General features: G+C 44.2%; 4 protein-coding genes across 4 annotated transcripts; 2 read left to right on the forward strand and 2 right to left on the reverse strand.

Moving 5' to 3' along the window:
* Positions 1–3,384: 3,384 nt before the first annotated feature.
* LOC113009678 (serine/threonine-protein kinase pim-2-like) lies at positions 3,385–7,607 on the reverse strand. Its single transcript, XM_026148140.1, has 10 exons — positions 7,143–7,607; positions 6,514–6,750; positions 6,263–6,388; positions 6,045–6,139; positions 5,859–5,906; positions 5,556–5,774; positions 5,286–5,466; positions 5,029–5,199; positions 3,675–4,939; positions 3,385–3,593 (listed from the first exon to the last, which is right to left on the reverse strand). The coding sequence occupies exons 1-9, from the start codon at positions 7,201–7,203 to the stop codon at positions 4,848–4,850; spliced, it is 1,230 nt and encodes a 409-aa protein (XP_026003925.1). The 5' UTR covers positions 7,204–7,607; the 3' UTR covers positions 3,385–3,593; positions 3,675–4,847.
* A 2,323-nt stretch (positions 7,608–9,930) lies between these two features.
* LOC113008687 (malonyl-CoA-acyl carrier protein transacylase, mitochondrial-like) lies at positions 9,931–11,372 on the forward strand. Its single transcript, XM_026146305.1, has 3 exons — positions 9,931–10,524; positions 11,062–11,149; positions 11,251–11,372. Exons 1-3 carry the CDS (start codon positions 9,970–9,972, stop codon positions 11,370–11,372), a joined length of 765 nt encoding a protein of 254 aa, XP_026002090.1. The 5' UTR covers positions 9,931–9,969.
* A 3,961-nt stretch (positions 11,373–15,333) lies between these two features.
* LOC113008688 (differentially expressed in FDCP 6 homolog) lies at positions 15,334–16,888 on the forward strand. Its single transcript, XM_026146306.1, has 4 exons — positions 15,334–15,350; positions 15,400–15,685; positions 16,348–16,455; positions 16,678–16,888. The coding sequence occupies exons 1-4, from the start codon at positions 15,334–15,336 to the stop codon at positions 16,846–16,848; spliced, it is 582 nt and encodes a 193-aa protein (XP_026002091.1). The 3' UTR covers positions 16,849–16,888.
* A 5,713-nt stretch (positions 16,889–22,601) lies between these two features.
* Positions 22,602–27,135, reverse strand: LOC113009246 (serine/threonine-protein kinase pim-2-like). Its single transcript, XM_026147446.1, has 10 exons — positions 26,360–27,135; positions 25,731–25,967; positions 25,480–25,605; positions 25,262–25,356; positions 25,076–25,123; positions 24,773–24,991; positions 24,503–24,683; positions 24,246–24,416; positions 22,892–24,156; positions 22,602–22,810 (listed from the first exon to the last, which is right to left on the reverse strand). The coding sequence occupies exons 1-9, from the start codon at positions 26,418–26,420 to the stop codon at positions 24,065–24,067; spliced, it is 1,230 nt and encodes a 409-aa protein (XP_026003231.1). The 5' UTR covers positions 26,421–27,135; the 3' UTR covers positions 22,602–22,810; positions 22,892–24,064.
* Positions 27,136–27,837: the final 702 nt, after the last annotated feature.

Raw genomic sequence — 27,837 nt, forward strand, 5'->3', positions numbered from 1 at the left:
ATGACAGGACTACAGGTTGAATGACTGACTGAGCAGCAGCCTGAATGGCTGAGTGTCGTGATGGTTGTGGTGGAAGAGAAGCGGGTGATGGTGTGGATGATGGAGCTACGGGCGACTGAGTGGCAGACTGAACTGATGACTGAAGTGATGGTAGAGGTGAAAATTGAGCTTGTGGTGGGGTAGCTGACTGAGGTGCGGGGGACACAGGAGACAGAGCCAGCGGGGACACAGGAGGCAGAGCTACAGATTGAACTGAGGGAGACTGGGTAGCAAACTGAACTAGTGGTAGTAATGGCGGTTGGGGAGAAGGCTGGACTGTACACTGAGGAGAAGGCTGACTGACTGACTGAAGAGCATCCTGTGCAGCTGAGTGTAATGATGGTTGTGGGAGCGAATGTTGGACAGGTGGTGGTGTCGGGTCCCCTGAGCCTACAATGCGGATGAAAGGTGCAGGCACCTGCTGGACACCAGTCGCTCCCACCTGAGGAGCAGGTACAGGTGCAGAGATCGGCTGGGTCCTGGCGGGCCTCACCTCAGTGGTTGGCACAGATTTCGGCAGGGACTGGGCGGCTGCTGTCCCCACCCGAGGAGCTGATACGGGTGCAGGGACCAGCAGAGCCTCAGTCGACCCGGAAACCGGAACAGGGACCAGCTGGGCGCCAGCCCCCCTCACCTGGGGAACTGAGATAGGTGCAGGGGAGTGCTGGGCCGCAGCTATCCCTAGAACGCAAGGGGCCTGGGAGGCGGGCCTAGAAAGAACAGTCTGCAAGAGATCAATTCCCTGCCCTGAGTGAGCGGATGAGGAACAGCGCTCTGACTTCATAGCGTTAAGTGTGCTAAAGCTGTAGCTTACAGGCACTAATGCACCACCTTCAGTGTTTACAGACTCTAGAGAAATGTGATCAGCTGATGCACCAACAGTCTTAGAGCTTCTTTCTTCGGAGCTAACCATGCTTATACTGACAGAGGAGGGGTTAATAGCCGATGTAAACATAGGTCTGTGCACCGGAGAGGCAGATGAAACAAAGTCTTTTACCTCCGGATCGCTGGAAGCAGTAAACCTAGGGAAAACAGTGGTGGGTGTAGAGCCCCCTGACTCAAGAACATTCGAATCAGTAAATACGTCAGAATGGACTTTCCCCTGGGGTGATGGCTCAGAAGTAACGAGCTGGGGTCGAGCTATCACAGGAACATTTACAGTCTTGGATTTTACTGCTTTAACATCTAAGGAGGCAGGTTTTAAAGCCCCAGTGGTGAGCTTAACTGCAAAACAATCATTCTCAGCAGACACACAGGTAAAGGGCACAGAAGCAGGTGTCTCTAACTCAGGAAATGCTGACTTCAAGTTTTCAGACCTAGGAAACACTAGCGAAGGATAATCTTTCTCAAATATGAGTTCAAACGTAGGAGAAACGGTCTCTGAGTTGACCCTCCGGGCAGTACAACGGTTCATAAGAAGTTCGGGTTCGGATTCAACATTTACAGATCGTGAGCCTTTAGAGCCTACGGCAAGAGTCACAGAGTTTGCATTCCTGCATTCAGAGTAGTGAGAACTAGCCTCAGAGTGAACAGAAAGAGTGTCTTTGTCACTCACCCCAGCCGGCTGCTCAGTAGTCCCGGAATCCGGCTGAGGAGAGGACCGGCGACGGCGTCTCCTCCTTGATGAGGGAACGGAGGTGACGGGGGAAACCGGTGATGATGCGGGGGTGACGGTCTCCTCTTCATCATCCGACCTCATCGCTGCTAGGAAAGCAGCGGGAGAGCGACGGTCAGAGCTGAGAGGGGATGGAGAAGGGCTCCGCGGCAGCAGCGCCAAAAAACCCTCTCGTTTTAGCAGCCGCTGTTGCGATACCGAGAGCCCCGTCTGCTGCTGCGATGCCGTCGCGGCGAGCTTAGTTCGCTGCTGCTGCGGCGGCTGACTGGCGGAGATCTCCGTCTGCAGTCGCTGTGGTGTGGAATCCCGGGAACAGACACTGTCTGCCAGCTCACGAGCTTGTAATGCCTCCTTGGCTCGGCTCAGTTCGTCAATAAAGCCCTCATAGCAGGTGAGCTGGTGAAGGAAAGGGTTTCCCTCGATTATTGCCTTTATGGCGTTAAGTCCGATGGAAATTGTCCGTGAGTCCGAGGCGCGGGTTATTCGTTGCACCAGACTCTGTACACGGAGAATATCTCCCTCACGGGCGGAGCCTGCTGGGTCCATTTCGTGGTTGCGTCGTTCTGTCGTGCGGCGGCTGTGTGAAGGCAAGAGAGGACCCAAATGCACGGCTCTAGACACACGGGAATGAACTCAAAGGCAGGTCTTTATTAACAGGAACATAAGAAGTCATACAAAACTATAAATACACAGAAGGTAATGAGGGAAGTGGGAGTTGTTACAGGATGCAAACATGTTTTATACTGCTTTGAAGTCTGGGACAGCATCATAAGAGGCATAACTGATCTCACCGTAGTCCCATGAAGACTCAAGATGAGTGTTTTCACGACTGCCATCTTGGTGTTTTGAAATCAGGCATGATGAATGAAGGGAAGAACTGTCTGTTAAGGTTCTCAGTCGTTCAGGTCATCGTAGTCTAAGGAGCTTGGAAAGAAAAGCATCTGGACTTCTTTAAGCTTCTTGAAGAGCGTTTCACCTCTCATTCAAGAAGCTTCTTCAGTTCTCTGAAGAAATTCTGAACTAAAGAAGCTTCTCAGATGAGAGGTGAAACATCTTCAAGAAACTTAAAGAAGTCCAGATGCTTTTCTTTCCACGCTCCTTAGACTGTAGTTAAACTTCACACACTGGACTTGTCAGTCACACATCCTTCGCCAGTAGGCATTCCCAGAATGATCTTTCCCCTTCTGACGCTTAGAATGACCAAATATGTGCAAAATGGACAATTCAACATGCCACCATGTCAGTCTTTTATTAAATATGACATGAAACAAATGACTGAGCCATTAAATTTGTCACAAAGGTGTTCACCTAATTCCAGGCAAATGGAATAGACTTCTATGGGACCATAAGTCTTTTTGCACTTTGACATTTGTTTTACTTTTCAGATCTGTAACCTATAACTTTTATACTGTATGTGTTTTGATCATAGGAGTCTACAGGGACTTACTTACTTTTAGCACGTTTAGCAGTTGATGTTGGCTTCTTTTTTCAGTACTGGAGCTTCCTGCTCATTGAAGACTTTTCTAAAAGGAAATGCTTAATCCAAAATGGCGTTTTAAGGGCTTGGATTAATGTCAATTTCAGCAAATATTCTTTCTTATGTTAAAAGAACATGGATCTCTGTCAGTGATAACTTCTGACTTTATAACTCAAATTTTAAGAGAGAGCTTCACTGCTAAGCTCTCATCTGTGTGGGTGTCACGGTTCGCTTGAGGACTCACATGCAGGACTCAGAGGCACAGTCAGTATTTATTACAGTTCCACCAGGTGTATATACAAACAGTGCAGGGGATAGTGCTATATACAAAGCGGTGACAGGGAAAAGGCTCCGGGGAAATCCAGGTAGGGAAAAGACACTTGCTCCTCTTCTGACTCTCTCTCCAAACACTCACACAAAAAGGGAATCCGCTCGGGGAATGCAGAGTCGGGTCCAGGGGATCTATGTACAGAAGGAAACACACGTTAGAGGTTTTGCACAGGGAAGCAAATGAGAACTTGCTGAGAGCCGGGCTGCACTGACGCGAGTCACACACAACGATCCAGCGATGAGTAGAAGCCACTCCCTGGCTTAAATGCTGGCTGCACTGATGAGGCCCAGGTGTTTCCTCCTCAGAGGGGCGTGGGCCGAGGGCGTGAACCCACCATGAGTATATCTGTATCTATATAGATATATATGTGTATTCGTAACCTTTTTTCATCATCTAGTTTCCTGTGCCAGATCTTCTACTGATCCACTGAGGCAGACATGTAAAAAAACATGAACTAAAGCATATTTCTGTATATAAACAGGACCTTAAATCTTTATCAACAGCTACTTTAGAGGAAATTCTTCAATAAACTGCAACCAAAGGCTCAACTCAGAGGACAAAACCCAACCTGTTATAAATAGTGTGACAGCAAACTTTCTCTTGTGTAAAGTTACAAATAGGAGTAATTATCCACAGGAGCTTTTATACATAATGAAGTTATAATTCGTCCTGTAGAAATTGTACATTTAAGCTATATAGTTCCCTCTGTGATAACTCTGCTATGAATGCCTCTTATTAACTTTTATGCTTTTACAACCCACTATGAGCAAACACTCAGCAACAGTGGGAAGGAAAAACTCCCTTCTTGAAGGAAAAAACCTCTGGTAGAACCAGGAAATCTGTCTAAACTAGTTGGGGGTTAGAGCAACAGATGCAAGTCTTCAGATCATTTGCAGTGTGACTGTCTTTGTGCACACTTTAACCTGATTCAGTTTTCTTATTTGTCAAAATGCACCATGGGTAAAAAAAACAAAACAAAATAGTAATGAAGGAGAATCTTCAGCAAAGATGAATTAAACAAGTTTTATTTTGATCAAATTTTACTTTAAGTAAAACACATCTTTATTTGATGACTTTAATGTCATCAAATAAAGACAGTTTTGATGGAGCTCCTGACCCAGCCCAAGCTCTCTATGAAGACGAGGAAAAACTCCCCAGGGGGCCAGATCGATGGGAAGAAACCTCGGGAAAGCCCATTCAAAGAGAGATCCCCTTTCCTGGGATGGCTGGGGGGGTTACAGGAACTCCGAAAAAGCTAAATTTTTATTTATTTATTTTTTAAGATTGACCCACTCTATCTATTCCTGTCCAACAGAAAAAAGAAAGGAAGTTACTACAATGTATCACACTTACATGATAAGGTGTGAATTGTGTGTTTGTGTGTGTTATCTTAGCCAGGGGTGAAGCTGGAGCTCCTCCAGTGTTGGGCGCTTCTCCGGGACTATAGCTAAACATGCGTCCAAGAAATTCCGGCATTCTTGAAAGAAAGAAAAGATCAAAAAGATGAAGATGATAGTTCTAGTGATCCAAGGCATCAGTGAATCTGGAAGTGTGAAGTTTTCTTACCTGTGGACAGACGCTTTTTGATGCTCAGTTGCTTTGTGAGGAACCTCGCGGTACTAAAGTATCGTGCATGAAGCGCTTCATACAACACCACTCCCATTTGCCACACCGTGGTGGGTCCACACCTGTAGCAGCTCCTAATGTACCACTCGGGAGGGATGTGAAGAGGAGTGCCTAACAAACAGACACAATTGCAATTTCTTCTAAAACAAAAGACACAAATTGTTACATCTGCGAAAAGCAGGAGCAGAATATGTTACCATAGAAGATGCGATACAGAGATCGCTGTTTAACAAAGCAGCTCAGTCCAAAGTCAATGATGCGAACTCGAGGCACATCTGAGCCGGTCTCAATCAGAATGTTTTGTCCCTTGATGTCCCGATGAAAGATGTGTTTCTCCTCAAGTTCCTTTACAGCATCAACTAGTTGCTTCAGAATGACCTGGAAAAGATGAAAAACACAATAATGAGTTAATGCTTTTCTGCCTTGATTGAATGCTGTACAGTCTAAGGCTCTCCCAGTCAACCTACCTTGGCCTTGTCCTCTGGTAAAGCTCTTCCATTTTCTGCTTTGTATTTTTGCAGGTCCACAGCAGGGACAGGTCTCTCCAGCACCAGGATCAGCTCTTTGCCAAAGTCGAACCACTCCAGCAAGGACACAGGTGCTGATATTCCCACTGACCCTTCTGCTTCACCTGCAAGTTTAAGCATAATGGCCACTTCCACCGAGAGCATCTTCCCATTTTCATCCTGAAATATTACAACAAAGTGGATGATGAGGAACGCCGCATTCAATCCAGTAATGTAAAACTAATTCAAGTGTTGGACGCTTACCGCCACTTTGCAGTAGACTTTATTTTTGGGAATGTGTTTGATGGCAACCTAGAAGACACAGAGCATTGGTGAGCATTTCCTCAGTATGACATAATGAAAGGTGGAAACACAGCAGACGTCTCAGTTTACGATATTATCCATTATCTGCGTTACTGCCTGTCTTACTACCATCATCTGAACACTTACTGGAAAACGATCTTCTATCCGGTAGCCAGAAAACACTGCTCCGCAGCCTCCTTCTCCGAGCTGGTGCTCCTCCACATATCTGGCTTGGAATTCACCTGAACAGACAAAACAGCAAATCTTGTTTTATTACAGCTGTGACACAAATTACTCTCCTCTGTAGCCTAAATGTTCCTTCTGCCCTTCCCCTGAATATAAAACCCAAGCTGCTTGCTACTTACGTTTTTGGTCTGCCACTGATTTTTTGTCCTGGTCCACATTCCTTTTTTTTTTCTTGGGTGACTCTCTGTTGTCTCCCGTGGCCTTTCTTTTGCCATTTTTTGTGCACTCCTGTTTGTTGTTCAAGTCTGGAGATGTGGAAAACACCAAAAGCACATCAGCTCACTGGATGATAGACACAAACACTAAACACCAATATCTTAAACCTAGCAACCACACTTAATCTACCCCCTTATTCAACTAATTAGCCTACCTTTACCAGAGTCCAACGAGGAGGATGCTTGCTCCTTGTCACCGCTCGTATGGTCGAGAAGTTTAGCCCTCTTTGCTCTCTTTGTTGTGTCCTCTTCATCTTGCACAACCTTGCGCTTCACTCCTTTGACCACATCTGAGCTGGTGGAAGGACCAGCCTGCTCAGCGACCCTCCTCCTTTTTATTGGGGTCTTCTTTTCAGGACTGGCCTTTCTTTTAGCAGTCCTGCTCTTACAATCTATAAACGACGACAACAACACAGTGGTGAAAAAGAGTCCCCGACATCAGGACTGGAAGCAGTTTGATGGCAAAGAATTTGAAATTGCTTTTGCTTAAATGATCACAAGTTTATTCTTGGGATTAAAAAAACTGACCAGTGCGAATTGATACTAGGTTTACTAAGTCTTAGATCTTGATGACACTTGTTGGTCTGTTTTTACTGTTGAGTCCAAGAATAAACTTATTACATTATTTTACCAAAAGACCGGTAACCTTCCTTTGATTAGACATCTTGTATTAAAGCTATTTTCAATCAAACATATGATTCAATTGCTTCAAAAATGATTCACACAGTGTCAACATTTCTAGGATTTGGATTTTACCAGGTTCTTATTTTATTATTTTACTTACCTTGATCTCCTGAATCTTTCTTATCGGCCAGAGTGGTAATTTTTCTTGTTTCCTTTTTCATTGTAATTTCGGAGACCCTTTAAAATCGAAAATGTAAACCGTAATGAGTTAATATTGAGTTAATACTTCTTCAAATGTGCACCTTTCAAATGCTTGACTTTTCTAACTGAATTCTGTAAGTGAGCTTTATAAGTAAACTCTGGAAACTACGGCAACACAACATAGAATCTTGCCTTTCAGTGACTTCACTGACTGCCAGTAGTTCAAAGTAGTTTACAGAAAAACACTCTGGCAGACAAAGCCATAATATTTCATATAATTCAATCATTTCATATCAATTAAACAGTTTCTTTCATTATCTTTCATCATTTGTATAAAGACCTCATCTATGGATGACAGTATGAAGATTTGTGGTTGACCACACACTAATAAACACAGTGTCAGCTACATTGTCATCTGATTTAAAGTATTTATTATGTACATTTAACTGTCATGGTACTGAGCCTGTGACCCAGTGTTTTGTGTTTGTTCATTTATATTCATTGATTATTCTTATGTATGTTTTTGGTTCTCTTTATTGTTTTCTTCTTGTGTTATATTCTTAGGCTTTAGGTTTCTGTTACTTTGCCTTGCCCCTGTGTCCCACGTGGCCCATTGTTTTCCTCTGTTTGCTGTTGGGTTGTCTGTGTATCATCCATGACAATTAAATTAAATAGCAAATGCAACTACAATTTCAATGAGATTCATTCCTGGCATTCTACTGCGGTGGCTGAAAGTAGACACCAAGCATTATCACTGTAACTGATGTAAATATTGGACTTGGAGGGGATTCATCTGATAGACTGATGCAAACATTACTGTAGCGACTTCCACAGTCGCTAGAGGCCAGGGATGGAGCCTGCCTATTTGCCTGACACGCTGTCAACTTTACGCAATAATGCAAGAGGTGGAATTGTTTGCTTGTTTATTAAAGTGCTTTGAGAGTTTACAGAGTAATGTCATCAGCTCCTGATTCAGACTCTTAAAACATCACAGGCTCTAATGTAACAAAGCGAAACATGTTGTGCAGCGCAGCGGTCAACAAAAACTACGGCTACCCAGCCCTCCTCTCTGTCAAAAATACGGAGTGGAAACTACAGATATTTGTTTAAAAATGTAGGGAGTAAAAATTAAGTACAGCAAGGAAGTTTTTTTTTACTTTTTTACTTCCTACCTGTGGAGCCAATTAAGCTAAATTTAAGAAGCGCATGTCTGTGTATACTTAAAAGCTCTTATGGTTATTTTCACTTTGTAGACAAATTAAAGCACAGAAAAGAAAAACACGATACATTAGAGCATGACATAATTTGACCTGAGGTGGCGCTGCACCGTGAGAGAGCCTGAACGTCAACCGGAAGAAGACGAGAATAAACTCCGTATAAACAACATGGCGTCTCCCTGTGAGGTTTTTTGTTTTGTTTTGTTTTTTAAATGAACTTTATTTAGAACAATAACAATGACAATCTCAAAGAGACAAGCGACATATTAAATCAATCAGAACAGAATCACATCTCCTGTACACCACAATGAAATCGACAATAACTGAAAGTAAACATACACACACACACACACACACACACACACACACACACACACACACATATATATGCATATACACATGCATACATACACATCCATATTCACACATCTACATAATAATAATATAAAAAGATGAATAACCAATACAAAAATAAATAACAATAAAAAAAAAGAATGAAAAACAAGGAACAGAAATAAAGAAGACAAGGGGGATCATAAAATCTCTAAAAGTGAGGTTCCATAAACAAGACACATAACTTAAATAAGGGGCTAAGAAAAATCAAACTCTTCTAAAAATCTATGCAATTTGATTGCTTGGGGCTTATTTATTAGCTTAAGAGATTTATGGAACAGGGAGAATTTTGTCCTACCTGGATATAAGGTGTTAACCAAATACCTCCTCAAAAATGGATTATTGCATTTTCCATTAACCAAGTCAAGACCATCTAGTTTAACTTTATGTAAATTTGTAGTCTGTATATTTGAAAAATTGTTCTTTATTGTATTTACAAGGACTGTTGGGATATTCTGTGAAACCTTTTTATAGAGCTCGAACGAGCAACTCATGTCATATTTCTCATTAAGCCTGTTTAATTCAAGTATATCTCCATTTTCATCCATTATATGTGTCACAGACCAAATTTGTTTTGTCATCCATTCGTCCACAAACATAGATTTCCCCCGATTCAATATCACCCTATTATTCCACAATGGAACATTGTGGGGACTAAAGTTATGTTTAAACATTAATTTACAATTTAACAAAACTTGTTGATGAAATTTGGAAAGTTTTATGGGTAGTTTAGAAATGTCAAAATCACATACTAAAAGGATCCCCCCAACTTTGTTGAAAATAAGAGATGGCATCAAGAACCACATCTCATTATCATTTTTCAAGAAAGATCGTAGCCAATTAATCTTTAAAATGCCATTCATTATTTCAAAATCGATTGCTTTTAAACCCCCCTCTTCATAATCTTTTATCAAGTCCCTGTTACTAATATAATGATGTTTATTTTTCCATATGAAATTAAAATTCGCCTTATTTATGTCTTTTATAATTCTTGGTGGGATGGCTAGGGAATAAGCTGGATAGATTAAACTGGACAAAGATTCAACCTTGGTCAACATTATCCTGCCGAACAACGTTAAATCTCTCTGTAGTCAATGGTTTAGAGGGTTTTTTTGCATTTGTCAATTGTATTCTGAATATTCTTTTCGGCTCCCTGTGAGGTGTCATGCCGAGCAGATGTCAGAGTTGAGTTCAAGCAAAGTTGACTCTTTCGGTGATTACAGTTTGTCCGGGCGGGCTGTGCGTCTTATTTCATCCGCAGACACGTCGTTGGATGAGGAACAGCTCATGTTGGCATCAGTGGCAGTCAGGATGGCAGCATCTTCCAGAGGGAAGGTCAGGTCGCTGGTCTCTCTGAGCAGGACGCTGTCCACCAACAAGCCCGGTTCCACGGCTGGAGATTACCCTTCTCTGGCTGAAGCCCCCGCTTCTCCCCCGAACAGCGAGCCAGCCGCGGCGCCTCAGCGGAGACCCAAAAAAGACCCCAGCGGCTGCTCCGTGCTCCTCTTCCCCGGTCAGGGCAGCCAGTTTGTGGGCATGGGCAGAGGACTTTTAAAATACCCCAACGTTAAAGAAATGTTCACCGTAGCCCAGAAGATCCTGGGTTACGACCTGCTGTCTCTGTGTCTGGAGGGCCCCGAGGACGAGCTGCAGAAAACGGTTCACTGTCAGCCGGCGGTGTTTGTCACCTCCCTGGCTGCTGTGGAGAGACTCAACCAAGAAAACCCCAAAGTAAGTGCCAGATAAATGTCTGGAAAAAGGACAATAACTGCAGGTCCTGCCTTCTTAAATGTGGCCATTTTATCTTTTTTTTTTTTTTTTAAATACTGCTACAGTAATATTAATTTATATTTAAAATGTGCGCACATTATGTATGAAGGTGTGGATGAATGATGCTTGTTGTAAGAAAGCATTTTGAGTGCCCAGTAGAAGAGCATCTTTCAAATGCAAAGTTTCTCATTTCAACTTTAATTACTGCACCTGATTAAGGCGGTAGAGTAAATAAGGCTTCCAACAGTGGTTATTTCTTATTATCACATCTTGTTTTTATTGTTTTTATCAGTAGATTGTTGTTTCACTCCCACCAAAAACATCACCGTAAATAATCTTCTGATTCTGAATGACCATTTAAAAAAATAAACAAATTGTTCTGAGTTAATTTCAGTTACGGATGTATCAGTGACATAAATGATATATCGGTCATAATCGGGAGGCTGTTACATTTTTATTTTTTTATTTTTTTTTTGACTTGTTTCCTGCTGTACACAGGCCATTGAGATGTGTGTCGCTGCTGCAGGTTTCAGTGTCGGAGAATTTGCTGCTCTTGTCTTTTCTGGGGCGATGAACTTTGCAGAAGGTAGAAAGATTTCTTTTTTGGGTTTTTTTGTGCACTTGTAAAAGGTGTTTTAATCACAACTTTGGTTAATATTCTGTATTTACTCCTTATGCGTCTTCTAGCTTTGTATGCAGTGAAGGTGCGAGCGGAGACTATGCAGAAGGCCTCAGAACTGGTTCCCAGTGGGATGCTGTCAGTCACTGGTAGACCTCAGGCTCAGTATAATTATGCCTGTCTGCAGTAGGGCTGCCACGATTAGTCGACTAGTCACGATTACGTCGACTATCAAAATCGTCGACGACTGATTTAATAGTCGACGCGTCATTTGAAGCTTTGTAAGATCACAAAAGACGCAGGAATAAGTAGTAGGATTTAAGAGTGTAATAACGGACTGAAACAGAAGATGGCAGCACTGCATATACAAGGATGCCAGCCGTTAAACCCCGAAGAAGAAGAAGAAGAAGAAGAAGAAGAAGCGGTGTCCCAGAATTCATAGCGCGGCCTAGCTCAGTTTCCAACAATGGCGGCAGCTAGTTAGTTTTAATATTACTCTTATTATTCTTTCTGGGTCACAAAATAAACGTTTAACATATTTTCAGGCGAGAATGTAGCTGTGTAAACCTCAAATATCTGCTCAGTTTATCAAGACACCACATATTTTCAAAAGGGCTCCGATGTTTTCGGAGACGTCTGTTACCCACTAGCTCGATAGCTAGCCGGGGCAAGGCTCACTAGAGCCGTGAGAACACCGGACTCCCGGCAGATCGTTTTCAAACACACCGCTGTCTTTCGCTGCTCAGGTTAAACATGATATATAAGTCACTTAGATAACTTAAAAATGTTATTGTTTGGCTTATTTTAGTATTTTATTTGTTCCTGAGTAAATCTGTTTTGCTGAGATTAAAGTTATAGTTTTTACACAGCTGAATAAACGTCAAGCAGACAGCTGATTATCAGAAGTGTGAGATGCTCGAGAATATTCTCCGGTGTCCTGTTATATTTTAGATAGCAAGGAGTTTATTAAACTTCACCGAAACAATCTGCAAATTTCATTAAAATGTAATAAACTATCATCTTGTCTTTATTTTTAGTTAGCACATACCTTAAACACTTAAAGCTGTAAGCTAATGATAGTTATATAAGAGCAGATGCTGCTGGTGCAATAAGCTGAACGTTTTACATCCAATGGATGATGAATCAGAATCAGAATCAGAATCAGAATACTTTATTGATCCCTGGGGGAAATTATATTTTGTTACAGTGCTCCATTTTAAACCAACATTAAGACAAGACAGACAATACGCTAACTAAGAATAGTACAATATATACATATATATACATACATACATACATAAGTCACTTATAAATAAATAGTTGGAAAAGAAACATGTGTAGTTGTAGCAGCAAACAGTGTGTTAAGTGGATGCGTTGTACAGGGAGATGGCCACAGGCAGGAATGATTTCCTGTGTCGTTCAGTGGTGCTTTTCGGTAATCTCAGTCTCTCACTGAACGAGCTCCTGTGACTGACCAACATGTCATGGAGTGGGTGGGAGGTGTTATCCAACATTGTCTTTATCTTGGACAGCATCCGCCTCTCCGACACCACCTTGAGGGAGTCCAGCTCCATCCCCACAATATTGCTGGCCTTACGGATCAGTTTATTAAGTCTGTTGGCATCTGCGACCCTCAGCCTGCTCCCCCAGCATGCAACAGCATAGAGGATCGCACTGGCCACAACAGACTCATAGAAAATCCTCAGCATTTTCTGGCAGATGTTGAAGGACCTCAGTCGCCTCAAGAAATAGAGACGACTCTGGCCCTTCCTGTAAAGTGCTGTGGTGTTTTTAGCCCAGTCCAGTTTATTGTCAATGTGTACTCCAAGGTATTTATAGTCCTCCACAATGTCAACACTGACCCCCTGGATTGAAACAGGGCTCAAGTGTTTCCTGGTCTTCCTGAAGTCCACGATCAGTTCCTTGGTCTTTGCCACGTTGAGCTGCAGATGATTCTGCTCACACCACGTGACAAAGGAGTCGACCACAGCCCGGTACTCTGTCTCATCATCCCTGCTGATGCATCCAACCACCGCAGAGTCATCAGAAAACTTCTGAAGATGGCAGGTCTCTGTGCAGTGGCTGAAGTCTGTGGTGTAGAGGGTGAAGAGGAAGGGGGAGAGGACAGTCCCCTGTGGTGCCCCTGTGTTGCTAATCACCTTGTCAGACACACACTGTGGGAGACGTACATATTGTGGTCTTCCTGTCAGGTAATCAACAATCCAGGACACCAGAGAAGCATCCACCTGCATCGCTGCTAACTTATCACCCAGGAGGGTCGGCCTGATGGTGTTGAAAGCACTGGAAAAGTCAAAAAACATGACCCTCACAGTGCTCGCCGGCTGGTCCAGATGGGTGTAGACACGATTGAGCAGGTAGATGATGGCATCCTCTGTTCCGAGACGAGGCTGATAAGCGAACTGAAGGGGATCCAGATGTGGTCTTACTATGGGTCGCAGCTGGTCCAGGATGAGCCTTTCCAGGGTCTTCATGATGTGGGAGGTCAGTGCCACGGGCCTGTAATCCTGGGGGCCACTGGGACGAGGCGTCTTTGGTACAGGGACGAGGCATGATGTCTTCCACATCACCGGGACCCTCTGCAGACTCAGACTCAGCATAAACAGTTTATGAAAGACTCCACACAGCTGGGGGGCACAGGCCTTGAGGACAAGGGGACTCACTCCGTCTGGTCCAGCAGACTTGCCTGAGTGAAGTCTCCTCATTTGCATCTCAACCTGGTATTGAGTGAAGGTGATGGGTGGGGGAGGGGTGTCAGGAATCTCACAGGAGGCAACATGTGAAGAGAGAGGCTGGCACAGTGGTGTGGTTCTGGATTCCAGGCTGACTGCAGGTGAGGTTGTGGGGGTAGGAGCAGACACTGTGGTGTCGAATCTATTGAAAAACAGATTCAACTCGTCGGCTCTATTCTCACCTCCCTCAGCTCCCCTGCTGTTGGTTGGCCTGAATCCAGTGATGGTCTTCATGCCCCTCCACACCTCTCTCATGCTGTTCTGCTGGAGTTTCCACTCCAGCTTCCTCCTGTAATTGTCCTTAGCCTCTCTGATCTTGTCCTTTAGTAACACCTGGATCTTCCTCACCTCCTCTTTGTTGCCCCCTCTGAAAGCCCTCTTCTTGTTGTTGAGGAGGGCTTTGATGTCCTTAGTCACCCACGGCTTGTTATTTGGGTAACAATGAACAGTCTGAGCTGGAACAGTGGAGTCGGTGCAGAAAGTTATGTAGCCTGTGATACACTCAGTAAGCCCATTGATGTCCTCGGCGTGAGGCTCACAGAGTGTTTCCCAGTCGGTCACCTCGAAACAGCCCTGTAGTTCCGCTATTGCCTCCTCTGACCACCTCCTAACAGTCCTGGTGGTCACAGGTTCCCTCCTCACAATTGGCACATAGCGGGGGGTGAGGTGAATCAGGTTATGATCTGACCTACCAAGTGGGGGGAGGGAGGAGGAGCTGTATGCATCCTTGACGTTAGCATACAGTAAGTCTAAAGTTTTCTCTCCCCTGGTGGGACAGTCCACATATTGTTTGAATGTTGGTAGTGTATTGTCCAGTGATACATGGTTGAAGTCGCCCGAGATCACAATAAAGGCACTCGGGTGCTGAGTCTGTAGCCGAGCTATGGCAGAGTGGATAGTCTGATTAGTCGACTAATCGCAAAAATAATCGGTGACTAGTCGACTATCAAAATAATCGTTTGTGGCAGCCCTAGTCTGCAGGCAAAAGAGCACTGCAAGAGTCTGGGGATGGAGAATCCTGTGTGCTCTGTGGCCAACTAGCTTTTTCCAGATGGCAGGGTTATTGCAGGGCACCAGCAGGTAATGCATTCATATATTCTTGCTGCTTTAATATACCGTGAATCTATTGTGTTCTCTTTTCTGTCTTTTCTCTCAACCATCAAAAAAGTTGTTAGAGCTGCTCTTGTCATTTCTGCTGTCTTCTTTGACTTCTCAGGCTCTGGATTTCCTCCAGGAAAACTCTCGGCGCCTAAAGTTCATGCGGACCAAAACTCTCCCAGTCAGTGGTGCGTTCCATACTGAGCTGATGGCATCGGCTACTGAACCTCTCAGAGAGGTGCTCCGGCAGGTGGAGGTCAGTCAGCCACTTTATCCAAAAGGGATTAACATATTTTCCGAAACATGTATTCAATTACTCTGTAAAGCTACACCAGTCCTCATTTTTAAAAGATAACCCATCCTATTCAGTCTGACTCGGAAAGTTAAATGGAAAGTATACCCAAGATTTTACATCTGGTATTCAGCCATTCAAACTGCCCTCCGTCTTCAGAGTGAGGGAAAGTCTTCCCTTCACCATGAACTCAAACTGAAGAGACGGATCCAGCGGGAAAACAGTCAGCGGGAACGCAGCCGGAGCGCCCGCAGCAGCTGCAGCAGCAGGGGCAGCCAATCTGATGACTCGACTATCCATGAGACAGAGAAGACAGAAAAAGAGAAAGACAAACAGGACTTAGAGATTGAAAACATTATCAAGGTAAGTGAGGGCTATAAGAATCTTTTTTTGTAATATTTATTTAATTACATCATGCACCAAACTATCCATGGTAGTGATTATTTAACTAAGTCATAGTGGCACTGGGCAGCTGCCAGTGCAGTTCATTTTGTCCATTTAAAAAGTACCATGTACACTCACTGGCCACATTTTTGTTAGATACACCTGTTGAGCTGCTCATTAGGTCAAATACCTAATCAGCCTATCACATGGCAGCAGCTCAGTGCATTTAGGCATGTATACATTAATAAGATGACCTGCTGAAGGTCAAATGGGATTTAAATGACTTTGAACATGCATTGTTGTTTGTGTCGGACAGGCTTGTCTGAGTATTTCAGAAACTGTACAACCATCTAACCGGTTTATAGAAAATGGTCTGAAATAGAGGAAATCTCCTGTGAGCAGCACTTCTCTGGGAAAAAAATCACTTGTTGGTGCCAAAGATCAAAAGCGGAATGAGCAGATTACTTACAGCTGTAAGGAAAGCAACATGAACTCAAATACCCACTTACTTCAACCACGTTATCAAGAAGAGCACCGCTGAAAGCACAATACGTTGAACCTCGAAGCTGATGGCCTAGTGTCACCTGCTGGATAGAGGTGAAAACACAAACCAAACAATGGCTCTTTCATCTGTTTCACAGCATGCTCGGGAACTGGAAACTCGCCGAAGGGAGGCAGAGGAGAGAGAGCGGAGGAAGCAGAGGGAGGTGCAGATGGAACTGGAAAGACAGCTGAAAGAGGCTGAGATGGTAAAAAAAAAGTTTTCCACTTGACACCAATTATGTACAGAGTCTTTTCTCCTTGACTTTGATCTTTGAGAACTGCAGCAAAATGTTGACTGTCATTATAAAATTCACACCTATGATTTGGAAAAATGGTTATGACAGTCCAGGAAAAGGTGATTCAGGAATAGGTCAGTTTATACCGCTCTGTTGGTGCATCTGTTTATGTAGCTGTGTGTGTGTGCATAGATAAAAGACAGCATGCAGGCTGAGATGCAGGTGAAGGAAAAGGAGGCTGAACAACAGAAGAAGAGGATCAGGGAGCTGGAGCTGACACAGCAGCAGCTGGAAGTTGCCCTTAATATGGAGATCCAGGCTCGGCTGGAGGAGGAGAGGGCCAGACTGGAGCTTGAGCGGTAACAATGGATTTCTAACTCTTATTATGGCCCTTTATTATTTTATTTGTGATGGAGATCTGAGATATCCATGAGAAGTATTAACTGTCATGCGGCGGCTGTGTGAAGGCAAGAGAGGACCCAATTGCACGGCTCTAGACACACGGGAATGAACTCAAAGGCAGGTCTTTGAGGAACTGGTGGTAGACACAAGCATTCTCCACTGCAACCACTGAACATCCAAGGTATGGACATTGAGGCTGTGGACAGCTACAGGTACCTTGGTGTTCATCTGAACAATAGACTGGACTGGACTCATAACTCAGACGCCCTCTACAGGAAAGGGCAGAGCAGGCTGTACCTGCTGCGGAGACTCAGGTCGTTTGGAGTGGAGGGCCCACTCCTGAAGAAATTCTATGACTCTGTTGTGGCTTCTGCTATCTTTTATGGTGTGGTCTGCTGGGGCGGCAGCATCTCTGCTGGGGACAGGAAGAGACTGAACAGGGTGATCCGAAGGGCCAGCTCTGTTCTAGGATGCCCTCTGGACCCAGTGGAGGTGGTGAGTGACAGGAGAACAGCGGCTAAGCTGTCATCCCTGATGGACAACATCTCCCACCCCATGCAGCAGACTGTGACAGCACTGAGCAGCTCCTTCAGTGGGAGACTGCGGCACCCACGGTGTGGGACGGAGAGATTTCGCAGGTCTTTCCTCCCCACTGCTGTCAGACTCCATAATAAAGACTTTAACTGATCAAGCACACACATCCATACATATGCAATAATACCAAGTGCAATAATCCTTTCTGTCATCGTTGTATTTTTACTCAGTTGTATATAGTATTTGTATTTGTATTCTATTTTTATCTTATTGTATATTTATTTTATTTTATTCTACTGTATATAGTATTTTATTTTATTCTATTCTGTACAGTTGTGTACTGTATTTATTCTTATTGTATTCTAATTTTTGCCTCATAACTTTTGCACTGTCCACTTCCTGCTGTGACAAAACAAATTTCCCACGTGTGGGACTAATAAAGGTTATCTTATCTTATCTTATCTTTATTAACAGGAACATAAGAAGTAGTGATGGGACGTTCTGTATCGAGGCTTCGGAGCGTGTGTCGAGTAATGGAGGGGGCGTTTCCGCGAAGCGCGTATCGAGGCTTGCTTCATTTATGGGAGGAGCTGAAAATGATGACGTCCGAAGCCTCGCTGCCCGGCTGTACCACGTGACTGGTTCATGAAGCGGTTCGAACTTTGCCGCAAATAATCATTTTCCATACTGCCAGCATAAATATACACAGTATACTGCCATCACTACACTATAGGTGTTTTACACACTCCTTTTGTTGTTGACATTTACAGGCTGTGTGCAAAATGCCACACTCTTCAAATTCATGCCAGCTATTATTTTTACGTCCAGTAGGTGTCCTGCTAGAGCAAATGAAGCTTCATGAAGCTTCGCGTTGGGGTGAACCAATTGGATGAAAAGCTTCAGTGCTTCATGGGGCTTCATCTGCCCATCACTAATAAGAAGTCATACAAAACTATACTGGGAGAAACTAAAGCTGAGGCGCTGGGAAGACACGGGAAATGCACACAACCTAGAAGGATGACGCAACACAGAACAAAGGGACACTCTGACATAAATACACAGAAGGTAATGAGGGAAGTGGGAACACACGGGGAACACAGCTGAAGACAATTACTCATGACCGAGCAGGGAGGACACGAAACTGAAAATACTGACACCAAGATGTGGACCTTAAACACAACACAGTACACAGAGATGAGCACAGAGAGAGAGGCAGAGAACAAGGATGAATACGAGGGGATGAGGAGAACACAGAACACAACGGACGGGAACACGGTACCAGAACAAACACCACAATAAAAGCATGGACACAGGGGGAATCCAACTACCAAACCAAACAATCCAATGGACATAAGGAACAAAATACAAAACCACAGGAAAACTGAGAACACTGGGTCAAAATGACCCAGGACCATGACAATACCCCCCCTCAAGGGCTGACTCCAGACAGCCCTTGCGGACGGCAACGGCGGCAGAACAGATCCGGAGGCCGGCCGTGTGGAAGGCGGCGGCTACAGAGCGGGACCGGAGGCCGGGCCCCTCGAACCCTCCAGCGGAGACGAGGAAGGGCTGGCTGGGCTCTCCAGAACCCCCAGCGGACAAGGCAGGTGGCAGCGTGGAAGCCGCGGAGTGCTGGATGGGCTCATCCGAGCTTCCAGCCGGAGCTGATGTAGCGCCAGAGGGTATCAGGACCCCTGGCTGAATGTTAAGCTGACCAGAAGACCAAACTGCTACAGGGGACCAAACTGATGGCTGTAGTAATGGTTGTGGTGACAGTGGAGTGGGCGGTGGAGTGGATGACTGAGTTAACGGTGACTGTGCTAATGGTTCAGCTAAGGAGTGCATTAATGACAGGACTACAGGTTGAATGACTGACTGAGCAGCAGCCTGAATGGCTGAGTGTCGTGATGGTTGTGGTGGAAGAGAAGCGGGTGATGGTGTGGATGATGGAGCTACGGGCGACTGAGTGGCAGACTGAACTGATGACTGAAGTGATGGTAGAGGTGAAAATTGAGCTTGTGGTGGGGTAGCTGACTGAGGTGCGGGGGACACAGGAGACAGAGCCAGCGGGGACACAGGAGGCAGAGCTACAGATTGAACTGAGGGAGACTGGGTAGCAAACTGAACTAGTGGTAGTAATGGCGGTTGGGGAGAAGGCTGGACTGTACACTGAGGAGAAGGCTGACTGACTGACTGAGGAGCATCCTGTGCAGCTGAGTGTAATGATGGTTGTGGGAGCGAATGTTGGACAGGTGGTGGTGTCGGGTCCCCTGAGCCTACAATGCGGATGAAAGGTGCAGAGATCGGCTGGGTCCTGGCGGGCCTCACCTCAGTGGTTGGCACAGATTTCGGCAGGGACTGGGCGGCTGCTGTCCCCACCCGAGGAGCTGATACGGGTGCAGGGACCAGCAGAGCCTCAGTCGACCCGGAAACCGGAACAGGGACCAGCTGGGCGCCAGCCCCCCTCACCTGGGGAACTGAGATAGGTGCAGGGGAGTGCTGGGCCGCAGCTATCCCTAGAACGCAAGGGGCCTGGGAGGCGGGCCTAGAAAGAACAGTCTGCAAGAGATCAATTCCCTGCCCTGAGTGAGCGGATGAGGAACAGCGCTCTGACTTCATAGCGTTAAGTGTGCTAAAGCTGTAGCTTACAGGCACTAATGCACCACCTTCAGTGTTTACAGACTCTAGAGAAATGTGATCAGCTGATGCACCAACAGTCTTAGAGCTTCTTTCTTCGGAGCTAACCATGCTTATACTGACAGAGGAGGGGTTAATAGCCGATGTAAACATAGGTCTGTGCACCGGAGAGGCAGATGAAACAAAGTCTTTTACCTCCGGCTCGCTGGAAGCAGTAAACCTAGGGAAAACAGTGGTGGGTGTAGAGCCCCCTGACTCAAGAACATTCGAATCAGTAAATACGTCAGAATGGACTTTCCCCTGGGGTGATGGCTCAGAAGTAACGAGCTGGGGTCGAGCTATCACAGGAACATTTACAGTCTTGGATTTTACTGCTTTAACATCTAAGGAGGCAGGTTTTAAAGCCCCAGTGGTGAGCTTAACTGCAAAACAATCATCCTCAGCAGACACACAGGTAAAGGGCACAGAAGCAGGTGTCTCTAACTCAGGAAATGCTGACTTCAAGTTTTCAGACTTAGGAAACACAAGCGAAGGATAATGTTTCTCAAATATGAGTCCAAACGTAGGAGAAACGGTCTCTGAGTTGACCCTCTGGGCAGTAGAACAGTTCATAAGAAGTTCAGCTTCAGATTCAACATTTACAGATCGTGAGCCTTTAGAGCCTACGGCAAGAGTCACAGAGTTTGCATTCCTGCATTCAGAGTAGTGAGAACTAGCCTCAGAGTGAACAGAAAGAGTGTCTTTGTCACTCACCCCAGCCGGCTGCTCAGTAGTCCCGGAATCCGGCTGAGGAGAGGACCGGCGACGGCGTCTCCTCCTTGATGAGGGAACGGAGGTGACGGGGGAAACCGGTGATGATGCGGGGGTGACGGTCTCCTCTTCATCATCCGACCTCATCGCTGCTAGGAAAGCAGCGGGAGAGCGACGGTCAGAGCTGAGAGGGGATGGAGAAGGGCTCCGCGGCAGCAGCGCCAAAAAACCCTCTCGTTTTAGCAGCCGCTGTTGCGATACCGAGAGCCCCGTCTGCTGCTGCGATGCCGTCGCGGCGAGCTTAGTTCGCTGCTGCTGCGGCGGCTGACTGGCGGAGATCTCCGTCTGCAGTCGCTGTGGTGTGGAATCCCGGGAACAGACACTGTCTGCCAGCTCACGAGCTTGTAATGCCTCCTTGGCTCGGCTCAGTTCGTCAATAAAGCCCTCATAGCAGGTGAGCTGGTGAAGGAAAGGGTTTCCCTCGATTATTGCCTTTATGGCGTTAAGTCCGACGGAAATTGTCCGTGAGTCCGAGGCGCGGGTTATTCGTTGCACCAGACTCTGTACACGGAGAATATCTCCCTCACGGGCGGAGCCTGCTGGGTCCATTTCGTGGTTGCGTCGTTCTGTCGTGCGGCGGCTGTGTGAAGGCAAGAGAGGACCCAAATGCACGGCTCTAGACACACGGGAATGAACTCAAAGGCAGGTCTTTATTAACAGGAACATAAGAAGTCATACAAAACTATAAATACACAGAAGGTAATGAGGGAAGTGGGAGTTGTTACAGGATGCAAACATGTTTTATACTGCTTTGAAGTCTGGGACAGGATCATAAGAGGCATAACTGATCTCACCGTAGTCCCATGAAGACTCAAGATGAGTGTTTTCACGACTGCCATCTTGGTGTTTTGAAATCAGGCATGATGAATGAAGGGAAGAACTGTCTGTTAAGGTTCTCAGTCGTTCAGGTCATCGTAGTCTAAGGAGCTTGGAAAGAAAAGCATCTGGACTTCTTTAAGCTTCTTGAAGAGCGTTTCACCTCTCATTCAAGAAGCTTCTTCAGTTCTCTGAAGAAATTCTGAACTGAAGAAGCTTCTCAGATGAGAGGTGAAACATCTTCAAGAAACTTAAAGAAGTCCAGATGCTTTTCTTTCCACGCTCCTTAGACTGTAGTTAAACTTCACACACTGGACTTGTCAGTCACACATCCTTCGCCAGTAGGCATTCCCAGAATGATCTTTCCCCTTCTGACGCTTAGAATGACCAAATATGTGCAAAATGGACAATTCAACATGCCACCATGTCAGTCTTTTATTAAATATGACATGAAACAAATGACTGAGCCATTAAATTTGTCACAAAGGTGTTCACCTAATTCCAGGCAAATGGAATAGACTTCTATGGGACCATAAGTCTTTTTGCACTTTGACATTTGTTTTACTTTTCAGATCTGTAACCTATAACTTTTATACTGTATGTGTTTTGATCATAGGAGTCTACAGGGACTTACTTACTTTTAGCACGTTTAGCAGTTGATGTTGGCTTCTTTTTTCAGTACTGGAGCTTCCTGCTCATTGAAGACTTTTCTAAAAGGAAATGCTTAATCCAAAATGGCGTTTTAAGGGCTTGGATTAATGTCAATTTCAGCAAATATTCTTTCTTATGTTAAAAGAACATGGATCTCTGTCAGTGATAACTTCTGACTTTATAACTCAAATTTTAAGAGAGAGCTTCACTGCTAAGCTCTCATCTGTGTGGGTGTCACGGTTCGCTTGAGGACTCACATGCAGGACTCAGAGGCACAGTCAGTATTTATTACAGTTCCACCAGGTGTATATACAAACAGTGCAGGGGATAGTGCTATATACAAAGCGGTGACAGGGAAAAGGCTCCGGGGAAATCCAGGTAAGGAAAAGACACTTGCTCCTCTTCTGACTCTCTCTCCAAACACTCACACAAAAAGGGAATCCGCTCGGGGAATGCAGAGTCGGGTCCAGGGGATCTATGTACAGAAGGAAACACACGTTAGAGGTTTTGCACAGGGAAGCAAATGAGAACTTGCTGAGAGCCGGGCTGCACTGACGCGAGTCACACACAACGATCCAGCGATGAGTAGAAGCCACTCCCTGGCTTAAATGCTGGCTGCACTGATGAGGCCCAGGTGTTTCCTCCTCAGAGGGGCGTGGGCCGAGGGCGTGAACCCACCATGAGTATATCTGTATCTATATAGATATATATGTGTATTCGTAACCTTTTTTCATCATCTAGTTTCCTGTGCCAGATCTTCTACTGATCCACTGAGGCAGACATGTAAAAAAACATGAACTAAAGCATATTTCTGTATATAAACAGGACCTTAAATCTTTATCAACAGCTACTTTAGAGGAAATTCTTCAATAAACTGCAACCAAAGGCTCAACTCAGAGGACAAAACCCAACCTGTTATAAATAGTGTGACAGCAAACTTTCTCTTGTGTAAAGTTACAAATAGGAGTAATTATCCACAGGAGCTTTTATACATAATGAAGTTATAATTCGTCCTGTAGAAATTGTACATTTAAGCTATATAGTTCCCTCTGTGATAACTCTGCTATGAATGCCTCTTATTAACTTTTATGCTTTTACAACCCACTATGAGCAAACACTCAGCAACAGTGGGAAGGAAAAACTCCCTTCTTGAAGGAAAAAACCTCTGGTAGAACCAGGAAATCTGTCTAAACTAGTTGGGGGTTAGAGCAACAGATGCAAGTCTTCAGATCATTTGCAGTGTGACTGTCTTTGTGCACACTTTAACCTGATTCAGTTTTCTTATTTGTCAAAATGCACCATGGGTAAAAAAAACAAAACAAAATAGTAATGAAGGCGAATCCTCAGCAAAGATGAATTAAACAAGTTTTATTTTGATCAAATTTTACTTTAAGTAAAACACATCTTTATTTGATGACTTTAATGTCATCAAATAAAGACAGTTTTGATGGAGCTCCTGACCCAGCCCAAGCTCTCTATGAAGACGAGGAAAAACTCCCCAGGGGGCCAGATCGATGGGAAGAAACCTCGGGAAAGCCCATTCAAAGAGAGATCCCCTTTCCTGGGATGGCTGGGGGGGTTACAGGAACTCCGAAAAAGCTAAATTTTTATTTATTTATTTTTTAAGATTGACCCACTCTATCTATTCCTGTCCAACAGAAAAAAGAAAGGAAGTTACTACAATGTATCACACTTACATGATAAGGTGTGAATTGTGTGTTTGTGTGTGTTATCTTAGCCAGGGGTGAAGCTGGAGCTCCTCCAGTGTTGGGCGCTTCTCCGGGACTATAGCTAAACATGCGTCCAAGAAATTCCGGCATTCTTGAAAGAAAGAAAAGATCAAAAAGATGAAGATGATAGTTCTAGTGATCCAAGGCATCAGTGAATCTGGAAGTGTGAAGTTTTCTTACCTGTGGACAGACGCTTTTTGATGCTCAGTTGCTTTGTGAGGAACCTCGCGGTACTAAAGTATCGTGCATGAAGCGCTTCATACAACACCACTCCCATTTGCCACACCGTGGTGGGTCCACACTTGTAGCAGCTCCTAATGTACCACTCGGGAGGGATGTGAAGAGGAGTGCCTAACAAACAGACACAATTGCAATTTCTTCTAAAACAAAAGACACAAATTGTTACATCTGTGAAAAGCAGGAGCAGAATATGTTACCATAGAAGATGCGATACAGAGATCGCTGTTTAACAAAGCAGCTCAGTCCAAAGTCAATGATGCGAACTCGAGGCACATCTGAGCCGGTCTCAATCAGAATGTTTTGTCCCTTGATGTCCCGATGAAAGATGTGTTTCTCCTCAAGTTCCTTTACAGCATCAACTAGTTGCTTCAGAATGACCTGGAAAAGATGAAAAACACAATAATGAGTTAATGCTTTTCTGCCTTGATTGAATGCTGTACAGTCTAAGGCTCTCCCAGTCAACCTACCTTGGCCTTGTCCTCTGGTAAAGCTCTTCCATTTTCTGCTTTGTATTTTTGCAGGTCCACAGCAGGGACAGGTCTCTCCAGCACCAGGATCAGCTCTTTGCCAAAGTCGAACCACTCCAGCAAGGACACAGGTGCTGATATTCCCACTGACCCTTCTGCTTCACCTGCAAGTTTAAGCATAATGGCCACTTCCACCGAGAGCATCTTCCCATTTTCATCCTGAAATATTACAACAAAGTGGATGATGAGGAACGCCGCATTCAATCCAGTAATGTAAAACTAATTCAAGTGTTGGACGCTTACCGCCACTTTGCAGTAGACTTTATTTTTGGGAATGTGTTTGATGGCAACCTAGAAGACACAGAGCATTGGTGAGCATTTCCTCAGTATGACATAATGAAAGGTGGAAACACAGCAGACGTCTCAGTTTACGATATTATCCATTATCTGCGTTACTGCCTGTCTTACTACCATCATCTGAACACTTACTGGAAAACGATCTTCTATCCGGTAGCCAGAAAACACTGCTCCGCAGCCTCCTTCTCCGAGCTGGTGCTCCTCCACATATCTGGCTTGGAATTCACCTGAACAGACAAAACAGCAAATCTTGTTTTATTACAGCTGTGACACAAATTACTCTCCTCTGTAGCCTAAATGTTCCTTCTGCCCTTCCCCTGAATATAAAACCCAAGCTGCTTGCTACTTACGTTTTTGGTCTGCCACTGATTTTTTGCCCTGGTCCACATTCCTTTTTTTTTTCTTGGGTGACTCTCTGTTGTCTCCCGTGGCCTTTCTTTTGCCATTTTTTGTGCACTCCTGTTTGTTGTTCAAGTCTGGAGATGTGGAAAACACCAAAAGCACATCAGCTCACTGGATGATAGACACAAACACTAAACACCAATATCTTAAACCTAGCAACCACACTTAATCTACCCCCTTATTCAACTAATTAGCCTACCTTTACCAGAGTCCAACGAGGAGGATGCTTGCTCCTTGTCACCGCTCGTATGGTCGAGAAGTTTAGCCTTCTTTGCTTTCTTTGTTGTGCCCTCTTCATCTTGCACAACCTTGCGCTTCACTCCTTTGACCACATCTGAGCTGGTGGAAGGACCAGCCTGCTCAGCGACCCTCCTCCTTTTTATTGGGGTCTTCTTTTCAGGACTGGCCTTTCTTTTAGCAGTCCTGCTCTTACAATCTATAAACGACGACAACAACACAGTGGTGAAAAAGAGTCCCCGACATCAGGACTGGAAGCAGTTTGATGGCAAAGAATTTGAAATTGCTTTTGCTTAAATGATCACAAGTTTATTCTTGGGATTAAAAAAACTGACCAGTGCGAATTGATACTAGGTTTACTAAGTCTTAGATCTTGATGACACTTGTTGGTCTGTTTTTACTGTTGAGTCCAAGAATAAACTTATTACATTATTTTACCAAAAGACCGGTAACCTTCCTTTGATTAGACATCTTGTATTAAAGCTATTTTCAATCAAACATATGATTCAATTGCTTCAAAAATGATTCACACAGTGTCAACATTTCTAGGATTTGGATTTTACCAGGTTCTTATTTTATTATTTTACTTACCTTGATCTCCTGAATCTTTCTTATCGGCCGGAGTGGTAATTTTTCTTGTTTCCTTTTTCATTGTAATTTCGGAGACCCTTTAAAATCGAAAATGTAAACCGTAATGAGTTAATATTGAGTTAATACTTCTTCAAATGTGCACCTTTCAAATGCTTGACTTTTCTAACTGAATTCTGTAAGTGAGCTTTATAAGTAAACTCTGGAAACTACGGCAACACAACATAGAATCTTGCCTTTCAGTGACTTCACTGACTGCCAGTAGTTCAAAGTAGTTTACAGAAAAACACTGGCAGACAAAGCCATAATATTTCATATAATTCAATCATTTCATATCAATTAAACAGTTTCTTTCATTATCTTTCATCATTTGTATAAAGACCTCATCTATGGATGACAGTATGAAGATTTGTGGTTGACCACACACTAATAAACACAGTGTCAGCTACATTGTCATCTGATTTAAAGTATTTATTATGTACATTTAACTGTCATGGTACTGAGTCTGTGACCCAGTGTTTTGTGTTTGTTCATTTATATTCATTGATTATTCTTATGTATGTTTTTGGTTCTCTTTATTGTTTTCTTCTTGTGTTATATTCTTAGGCTTTAGGTTTCTGTTACTTTGCCTTGCCCCTGTGTCCCACGTGTCATATCTATTCATTCTTGTTTCCATGTTCCCCAATTTCTCCCCAGTCAGTCATGTCTCTGTGTCAACTCTGTGTCTTTGTAAAAGTCTCTTGTTTGCTGTTTTACTTTGATAGTCATGTGTGCTATGTTAGTGTTTTCATGTCTGTGAAGGTTCTCAGTCATCTAGGTCATCGTAGTCTAAGGAGTTTGGAAAGAAAGCGTCAGAACTTAAACTTTGCTTGAATGTCTTCAAGCAACTTAAAGAAGTCCAGACGTTTTCTTTCTAAGCTCCTTAGACTAGTGTTTTCAGTTTTCCTTCCCCATGGTCTTGCTGTTTGTGATTTCTCGCAGCTGTGCTCTCATCCTGTGTCTTATTCCCTCATTTATCCCTCTGTGTATTTAAGCCCATTGTTTTCCTCTGTTTGCTGTTGGGTTGTCTGTGTATCATCCATGACAATTAAATTAAATAGCAAATGCAACTACAATTTCAATGAGATTCATTCCTTGCATTCTACTGCAGTGGCTGAAAGTAGACACCAAGCATTATCACTGTAACTAATATAAATATTGGACTTGGAGGGTATTCATCTGATAGACTGATGCAAACATTACTGTGAGGAAAATTTTGAATCTCCCAATTTTCTTTTTTTCTGAAAGAAAGAAAGTTGGTTACTGTATCACATTTGTATGGCAAGATGTGAATTCAGTATGCGTGTGTGTTTGTGTCAGAGAGGAGTTTATCTGAGCCAGGGGTAAAGCAGGAGGTCCTCCAGCATTGGGCACTTCTCCAGGACTTTGTTAAAACTTGTTTTCAAGACGTCTGAAATGAAAGAAGGACAAGAGATATCGAG

Source organism: Astatotilapia calliptera, chromosome 17 (genome assembly GCF_900246225.1).
Source record: "Astatotilapia calliptera chromosome 17, fAstCal1.2, whole genome shotgun sequence".
Classification (NCBI taxonomy): domain Eukaryota; kingdom Metazoa; phylum Chordata; class Actinopteri; order Cichliformes; family Cichlidae; genus Astatotilapia; species Astatotilapia calliptera.

What these genes read in the sequence shown, in the direction of transcription:
- LOC113009678 (XM_026148140.1), bottom strand. Translation starts at nt 7,203, where the DNA reads ATGAAAAAGGAAACAAGAAAAATTACCACTCTGGCCGATAAGAAAGAT. An exon ending in GAAAGATTCAGGAGATCAAG is followed by an intron (nt 6,751 to 7,142) that starts GTAAGTAAAATA and finishes CGTCGTTTATAG; the next exon opens with ATTGTAAGAGCAGGACTGCT. An exon ending in GGATAGAAGATCGTTTTCCA is followed by an intron (nt 5,907 to 6,044) that starts GTAAGTGTTCAG and finishes TGTGTCTTCTAG; the next exon opens with GTTGCCATCAAACACATTCC.
- LOC113008687 (XM_026146305.1), top strand. Translation starts at nt 9,970, where the DNA reads ATGTCAGAGTTGAGTTCAAGCAAAGTTGACTCTTTCGGTGATTACAGT. An exon ending in TCAACCAAGAAAACCCCAAA is followed by an intron (nt 10,525 to 11,061) that starts GTAAGTGCCAGA and finishes TGCTGTACACAG; the next exon opens with GCCATTGAGATGTGTGTCGC. An exon ending in GGCGATGAACTTTGCAGAAG is followed by an intron (nt 11,150 to 11,250) that starts GTAGAAAGATTT and finishes TGCGTCTTCTAG; the next exon opens with CTTTGTATGCAGTGAAGGTG.
- LOC113008688 (XM_026146306.1), top strand. An exon ending in AGATTGAAAACATTATCAAG is followed by an intron (nt 15,686 to 16,347) that starts GTAAGTGAGGGC and finishes TCTGTTTCACAG; the next exon opens with CATGCTCGGGAACTGGAAAC. An exon ending in AGCTGAAAGAGGCTGAGATG is followed by an intron (nt 16,456 to 16,677) that starts GTAAAAAAAAAG and finishes GTGTGTGCATAG; the next exon opens with ATAAAAGACAGCATGCAGGC.
- LOC113009246 (XM_026147446.1), bottom strand. Translation starts at nt 26,420, where the DNA reads ATGAAAAAGGAAACAAGAAAAATTACCACTCCGGCCGATAAGAAAGAT. An exon ending in CTCGTTGGACTCTGGTAAAG is followed by an intron (nt 25,606 to 25,730) that starts GTAGGCTAATTA and finishes CCACATCTCCAG; the next exon opens with ACTTGAACAACAAACAGGAG. An exon ending in ATCAGTGGCAGACCAAAAAC is followed by an intron (nt 25,357 to 25,479) that starts GTAAGTAGCAAG and finishes TTGTCTGTTCAG; the next exon opens with GTGAATTCCAAGCCAGATAT.